Genomic DNA, 7,835 nt, shown 5'->3' with positions numbered 1-7,835 from the left:
CAGGGCGGAGGGCGGGGAGCTGGGGCCGGGGGCCGGCGCCGGGAGGCCTGGGGGAGGCCCGCAGGCCGCATCCACGCGCGTCCGGCACGCTAGGCCGTGCTCGCGTCCCGTCAGGCAAAACGGGTTCCGGACACCAGGGCGGGGAGAGGCGCTCAGGGTCCCAGTTACCGGAGCCGTTAGGGCCGATGATGCAGGTGAACCTCTTGAAGGGGCCTATGACCTGGCGGCCCCGCCACGACTTAAAGTTCTCCACGAGCAGCAGCTCCAAGCGCCCCATGGCTCCGCGGTCTGCGCCTCAAGCGGCGTGCACACACGCCGGCGGGAAAAGCGCGGGAAGTGCCTGCGGCGTCTCGCGAGAGGAGGGCGAGAATCCGGCGAGCGCCGCGCGCGCGGTTCCCAGGCAACCGGTTTGTTTACGTTTCCAAGGAGAGCGGATCTCCGCACGGAGAGAGGTCGCAAGCCGACTAACTGGCGGAGCCAACTCGCATCGCCTCCGCCCGGCCTCGTAGGGAGCCAGCCTCGCTGCGGCTCCCGCTTGCTTTATTTTGCTTGTCTTTCCATTTTCATCTCGCTTGTCTTAAAACCCCCTTGGAGTTTCTTCGCGATTTGCCGCCATGGAGATAGCGCAGCCCAGAGACCAGGAGCAGTACTTAAGGCTGGCCAAGAGGAGCCATGCGGAGCTGTGCAGGCAGAAACGGATCTTCAACGCCAGGAACAGGATCCTCGGGGTGAGGCCCTCTTCCCGGTGGGAATGTGTAGCGGGGGAGACGGGCGGCGGGAGATCAGGGACTAGCCCTGGCGGCGAAACAGCTGATCCGGGCATGGCCGCAAGCGGCGGCAGCCCGTGGTGTTGACTGAAGCGGGGAAGACCTTCACAGACGGCGTACTGTACACCCTCCGTCTCGCGGGACAAGCAAACTGAGTCCCGCAGGAGGGACGGGGTTTGCCTGCCGTGAGGGGCTAACCAGAAGGCGGGTCTCCTTTCTCGGAGCCGGATTTTCTGCTCCGTAGGGGGTCTTTCCAGTCTCTTCATTAGACACGCACCAGCGGAGTTACTATTTTGTGGCACGCCTGGGCTGGGCCCAGGAAATGAGGAATATGGCAATCCCTGCCTGACCTTGCGGAGTTCATGGCCCGGTGGACTCTGGCATTAAACCGGCCACGGTAGCAAACATAACAGGCTCTTAAATACAGATGACAGGGCCATCTAGGTGGCTCAGTCGGCTGAGCGTCGTACTTCGGTTCGGGTCATGATGTCAGGATTTGTGGGCTCGAGCCCCGCATCGGGCTCTGTGCTGACAGCTCAGAACCTAGAGCCGGCTTCAGATTCTGTGTCACCCTCTCTCTGCCCCTTCCCCACTCGTGCTCCGTCTCTCTCTGTCTCTGTCTCTCTCTCTCTCTCACACTCACTCAAAAATAAACGTTAAAAAATTATAAATACAGAAAATAAATTGAAGGTTGCTGGAGGGGAGAGGGGCGGGCTAAATGGGTGATGGGCATTAAGGAGTGCACTTGGGATCAGCACTGGGTGTTATACGTAGGTGATGGATCACTGGGTTCCATTCCTGAAAGCAATACTATATTGTATGTTGACTAACTTGAATTTAAATAAATAAATAACACACTCTAAAACTAACTATTACAAGAAATTAAAATGGTCACATCCATATGCAGTGGAATCAGTGCTGTGAGGGAGGGGAGCATGGGTGTCAGGGGCACACAGACTGAGACTGGGAGAGGAAATCACAGAGTGCTTCCTGGAGGAGGGGCTGCCTAAGCCCTGTTCTTAAGATACCTATAAACTAAGAGAAAGGGAGAAGGAAGCTCTGGGGACAGGCTGAAAAGGTATGAAAAGAATAGATACGTACCTAAGGCAACTAGTTAACAGTGGAACAAGGCTTTAAAAAGATACGTAGGATTGTTATCAACCGACTAAAACCATCTGGTGCCACTGCCTCTCCTTTTGTTTTCCATTCCCAGGGAGACACAGAAGCCTGGGATCTTCAGGTTCGTGACCGGAAGATAAAAGAAGCAACTGACAAAGCTAGACACGAAACGTTTGGTGAGCCTCTCCCACAGCCTGTCTAGCAGTTTTGGGCTGCGTAACTCTAGACTCTAGTCCTCATTGCTTCACAAGTGTAAAAGCTTGTCATTTTCACACTCTTGCTCTTTTAAAATTTCACCATTGCCTGTGCTCAGTTAACTTAATGTTGATTCTTTCCCCCTTAAAAGGAAAACAGCTATTAAATCCATGTGGGTTGTAGGAAATATATCGTGAAGGTAAATGTACGTTGTTCTCGGTTTTCTTTCGTTTTGTTTTTTTTTTTTACTGTTTATTTTTGAGAGAGCGAGTGCAAGGGAGGGGCAGAGAGGGAGACAGAGACACAGAATATGAAGCCGGCTCCAGGCTATGAGCTGGCAGCACGGAGCCCTACTCAGGGCTCAGCCTCACAAGCCATGAGACCATGACCTGAGCCGAAGTCTGACACTTAACAGACTGAGCCACCTAGGCGTCCCTGTTCTCCGTTTTGTTTAAAAAACCAGACATGAAAACCCTTAAACACGCACACCATTCTCTTTGCCAAAATGTTTCAGACCTTCTCGTGGGGACAGCTGCTTGCACGAGAGGACAGCTCGGCTGGCACCTGGGCTGACTCAGAGCTAGATAAGCCAGCGTGGGGGCTCTGAGATGAAAATGCCAAACGGGGGCGCCTGCGTGGCTGTGGGCGAAGCGTCTGAGTCTTGATTTGGGCTCAGGTCATGATCTCATGGATCGTGGTTGGAGCCCTGGATGAGCCTGTTTAAGATTCTCTCTCCCTCTCTGCCCCTCCGTACGTGCGCACGAGCTCTCTCTCTCACAAAGTAAGTCAGCCTTTTGTTTTGTTTTCTTTATTCCAAATAGAATTCATTTTCCCACACCAGGTGCAGCAAGTCCAGCTGATTTCTTCTTAAAGCATCATAAGGATTGTTTTAAATAGAAAGAAGCAGGGTGCAAAATTGTATATACCTTGGGCTAACCATTAAATGCTAAAATATATAAAAAGAAATAAGCTTAGAAAAAGACAGAAAGGAAATACACCAAAATGTCACAGTGGTGATGTTGGAATGATAGAATACAAGGGAAATTTCTTTTCTTCTTTGTGCCATTCTCTAGTTCCTCAACAGTTCACCTTTGTCATGTTTAAAAATAATTGAAACCTCGGGCACTTAGGTGGCTCAGTCAATTAAGCGTGGAACCCTTGATTTTGGCTCAGATCATGACCTCACAGTTCGTGGGATCGAAGCCCGTGTTGGACTCCTCTCTGGGTGTGAAACCTGCTGGAGATTCTCCCCCCGCCACCTTCCTCTCTCTCTCTCTCTCTCCCCCCTCTCCCCTCCTTCTCCCACTTGCACATGCACTCTCTCTAAATAAATAAATAAACTTGAACAAAATAATTCTTACAATAAAACAAGAATGATGTAACAGACACATATGTACCTACTATCAGATTAAATGTTAACATTTTGACAATTAACTTTAGATCTTCTATTTTTAGAATTTTTTTGAGAATTAAATGCTATGTATGTATGTTTGTATATTTATAGCCATATACACAAGTGCTATGCGTATATATAAAAACGTCTATGTAAATATACATAAGCCTACATATATACACAGGTATGTGTAGTTATAGACGGATGGATAGAGCCCTCCCCCACATCCCCTTCCTTCTTCCTCCCTTCTCAGACGGGTGCATCTTTCCCATGGTTGTTTCTTGTAATGCTGTGCTATTTATGGACATAATCATGACGATACAAAATTGTGTGTCTGGTCTAAAATTTTACGGAAATTTCACATGGAATTTTACATGTATACATGGAATGGATCCTTCTGCAACTTTTGGTCTTCAACATATTTTTAAAATCAATCGGTGATCTACACACAGAATGCTCACTTTAATTGTTTTGTGATATTTATATGAATGAACTGCAATTTCTTTATTCATTCCCCTATGGGTAGATATTTTTCCAAACGCTGCTGCACGCCTATCCATGCGTTGTGTCCTGGTGTATGCAGGTGAGAGGTGCCCTGGGAGGGGAACTAGCGGTATTAGGGTGCGTGTTTCCCATTTTACAGGATATTGGCAATTGCTTTCCAAAGTTATAAGTGCACCAAGTTACACCCCCACAAGCAGTGACTGAGAAGTCTTATTTCCTTATTGTCCTTACTAATGTGCTCTATTAGCATTTTAAATATTTTGCCAATTGATTAGATGTTTCCCATCTTGTAAGGTCAACTTTTCACAAGCTTATTGATCATTCAGGTTTCTTTACAGTGATTTTTCTGTTCCTGTTCTTGGCCCACTGTTTGCTTTGGTTGTTTGGTTTTTAAAACTGATTTGTTGGTGCTCTTTGTATATTCAGAATACTAATTCTTAGGGCGCCTGGGGGGCTCAGTCCGTTAGGCGTCCAACCGCAGCTCAGGTCATGATCTTGCGGTTTGTGAGTTTGAGCCCCTCATCGAGCTCTGTGCTGACAGCTCAGAGCCTAGAGCCTGGAGCTGCTTCAGATTCTGTGTCCCCCTCTCTTTCTGCCCCTTCCCCACTTGCACTCTGTCTCTCTCTATCTCAAAAATAAACATTTTGGGCACCTGGGTGGCTCAGTTGGTTGATTCTCCGACTTCAGCTCAGGTCATGATCTCACAGTTTGTGAGTTCAGGCCCGCGTTGGGCTGTGTGCTGACAGCTCAGAGCCCAGAGCCTGCTTCAGATTCTGTGTCTCTCTCTCTCTGCCCCTCCCCCAGTCATCTCTGTCTCTCTCTCAAAAGCAAACATTAAAAGATAATAAATAAACATTAAAAAACATTTAAATACTAATTCTTCAATGTTCAATGGTTGTGTTACCCTTTTGGAGGCTTTATGTTACTTTTAGAATCACTAGGAATTTTTTAAAGTGGATTCATATTTATTTTTTCTCTGAACCTTAATCTTATAGATATGCTGTATCTCTTCTAGCTGCCGAAATGAGACAAAATGACAAAATCACATGCATATTAGAAGATCGAGAAAGGAGAGATAAGAAAAGCCTCTGTAAAGCCCTCAATGATTTCCAGCAGACCTTCCAGAAGCCGGAAACTCGCCGTGAATTTGACCTGTCTGACCCCCTGGCCCTTAGGAAAGCTCTCCCAGCGAGGCAGTCAGATAACGAGATTCGGAACACAGTGTCGGGAATGCAGAGATTCCTGGGAGAGGATTTAAACTTCCGTGAGAGGAAGAAATTCCAGGAGGAGCAAAACCGAGAATGGTCCTTCCAGCAGCAGAGGGAGCAGGAGGGCGCCCGGGCCGCCCAGAGATGTGCAGGTAGTGAAGCAAACAGACGGATCTCAGGGCTTTCTGCCACGCATCAGATTCCCCTGGGTTTTCTTCCTGCTCCGTTTTGCCTTTCGAGTCCGACCACTGGGCTGCGTTGGCAGCGAGGGGAAAGAGCCTGCCTGCCAGGATGTAAACATCTTCATTTCCCAGCTTCCACTCTATGCCCCCCCAGGGCTCCAGCAGGTGCAGGTGCAAAGTGGCTCAGAATCCGCCAGGCCTTCAGTAGGCGCCCAGTGTGCTGGGAAGACAGTGGGAAACCCACAGGTCCAGTGGGATCTTCTGCGGTCCTTGTTAGAAGTTTCCACAGGGTATGGGGGTGCAGCCTAGGGCTCAGGGGTCCCGCGTCCTCTCCAGGCCCCTCCAGGCCCCGCGGAGCCTCCAAGGCATGAAGCAGCCTCCCTCCCCGAGGCAGCTACAAGTCCCCTAAACCCTGCCTGCACTAAGGCGACCCGTGTCTGTGTGGACTCCCGGCGGCCTCTGATCTCGGGCGACCTCTCCTCCCAGGAAGACCCGGTAATGAAGAGGATGGTGTCGCTGCTCTCATGCCTTGTGCAGCTGGGTGACAGGGCACAGAAGAGCTATAGTGAAGACCCAAGCGGGATCTGTGATAGCGGACGAGCCCCGACCCCGACCCACAGCCTTGCCTCTCTCGTAACTTCCCTGCAGCCTCCCTGGGCCTCCCCTCCTCCCTTCTCACTGTGTTCTCTGGGGGCAATGTCTCCCCGGATGGCGATCTCCTGTCACCTCTGCGCGCACCCAGTCCAGACTTCTGCCCCCCCCTCCCCTGAACCTGCCTGGCCGCTGTCACCAGGACCTCCGCGCTGCCACATCCAAGCTCCATTTTCAGGCGGTCCTTCATCTGCGGCCTGTGCCATAGCGGATCTCTCTACCTCCTGGAAGTCCTTCCCTCCACCAGCTTCCGGGACACGCCCTCATCACGCCAGCGCCCCTCCCCTTTGTTGGTTTCTCCGCCCCTTCCGAACCCCTAGGGGGAGGGGCGTTGTTACTCACTGGCAATCTCCGCACCTCTTCTTCCTCAACCAAGCACCGTCTGTGGTGATCTCCGCTCGTCTTGTGGGCTCTAACACCACCGATAGGTCATCTTTCCCCAAATTTACCCTTCCAGCCGGGATTCTTCCCTGGAGCTAGGCTCATACCCCCAGTCACCTCTGACCCTCTGTCTGCTCTTGGGTGTCTCATAAACTTACGGAAGTCAATAGAAGGCACACTGGCCTGCCGCCCATGAACTTCCACCCCTGTGGACCGGAACTGCATTGTTCCAGTTGCTCAAGCCCCAACCCCAAGGCACCTTGACTCCTTTGTTTCTCTCAAACGCACATCCAGCCCCGCAGCAAATCCACAGCCACGCCTCTCCAGTCACACCATTGCCCCTCTGGACCCGGCCATCAGCACCTCTCCGTGGGACCATTGCCATGGCCTCTAAGTGGTCGTCCTGCTTCTGCCCTTGTCCCTCTCCAGTCGCTTCCCAACCCAGTGACCAGAACGATCCTGCTAAAAATTCAGCCAGATCTTTTGCTCACACCCTTCCAATAGCTTCTCATTTCACTCAGAATAAAAACCAGATTCATTTCAAGGACCAGTAGGGCGTTCACAGTCTGGACTGATCTCCTACCTGCTGCCTTCCATTCATTCCATCCTTGCCACACCAGCTTCCTCACTCAGAATGGTGTGTCAGGCTCACTTCTGCCTCAGGGCCTTTGCACCTACTGTTTCCTCTGCCAGGAAACAGTGCCCCAATATCTGCATGACTTGCCCCTTATCCTCCTTCGGGTCTTTGATGAAATGTCATCGTATCCGAGAGGTCTCCCCTGAACACTATTTTAAGTTGTAGCTCTGTGTCCTCCCCCACGCCCATACTCTATCCCTTTCCTTGCTGTATTTTTCTCTGTAGCCCCCTCGCTGACATTCTGTATGGTTCTTGTGATCCCTCTCCCAGTATCCTATCCCAGGCTCGTGGGAGGCAGGAGTCTGCTCTGTCTTCTCACCGCTCCGTCTTCAGGTCTTGGCACATATCTGCTGAGGGCTTTCAAGATCTCAGCCCCTCCCAGGCGCTCCACGTCTCCATCTCTGACCAAGAGCCTCTGTCTCTGCCATGGATTTGGTCCTTGGGCTGCCCCTTGGACATCTCCCCAGGCACTTCAGAACATGCTGAGAGTAGCCCTGAATTTCTGTCCCTGCCCTTCCCTCCACCATCCTCCCCTCAGTCAACGACATCTCCTTTCCTCGTCAGGTCACCAGCCTGGGAGTCCTCCTTGAGCTGCCCTTGTCCTCAGGCCATCCTCAACTCCTGTCCACTTCTCCCATCCCTGCTGTCACCATAGTGACACAAGCCACCACCTTTTTTTTCCCACCTGGAGGGAGCATGCCAAGGGCTTTCTAATAGTCCTTCATGTTCTTTCTTGTCCTCTCTGGTCTCTTCTCAACATAGCAGTCCCTTGCTCATTGTAAGGATGATGGATCAGGG

At 51.1% G+C, this 7,835-nt stretch overlaps 2 protein-coding genes across 2 annotated transcripts in view; one reads left to right on the top strand and one right to left on the bottom strand.

Annotated features, from left to right (window-relative positions):
- Window positions 1–277, bottom strand: part of SMC1B (structural maintenance of chromosomes 1B) — a 70,060-nt gene extending 69,783 nt beyond the window's left edge. The window contains exon 1 of the mRNA XM_029954845.1: window positions 169–277. Within this exon, the coding sequence (XP_029810705.1) occupies window positions 169–277 (109 nt within the window). The remainder of the gene's footprint in view (window positions 1–168) is intronic.
- A 136-nt stretch (window positions 278–413) lies between these two features.
- Window positions 414–7,835, top strand: part of RIBC2 (RIB43A domain with coiled-coils 2) — a 16,872-nt gene continuing 9,450 nt past the window's right edge. The window contains exons 1-3 of the mRNA XM_029954844.1: window positions 414–728; window positions 1,981–2,062; window positions 4,994–5,338. Coding sequence (XP_029810704.1) covers window positions 615–728; window positions 1,981–2,062; window positions 4,994–5,338 — 541 coding nt within the window. The 5' untranslated portion in view covers window positions 414–614. The remainder of the gene's footprint in view (window positions 729–1,980; window positions 2,063–4,993; window positions 5,339–7,835) is intronic.

This window comes from Suricata suricatta, chromosome 10, assembly GCF_006229205.1.
Source record: "Suricata suricatta isolate VVHF042 chromosome 10, meerkat_22Aug2017_6uvM2_HiC, whole genome shotgun sequence".
In the NCBI taxonomy this organism is placed as follows: domain Eukaryota; kingdom Metazoa; phylum Chordata; class Mammalia; order Carnivora; family Herpestidae; genus Suricata; species Suricata suricatta.
Note: the sequence above shows the minus strand (reverse complement) of the source record. Positions and strands in the feature narration are given on the sequence as shown.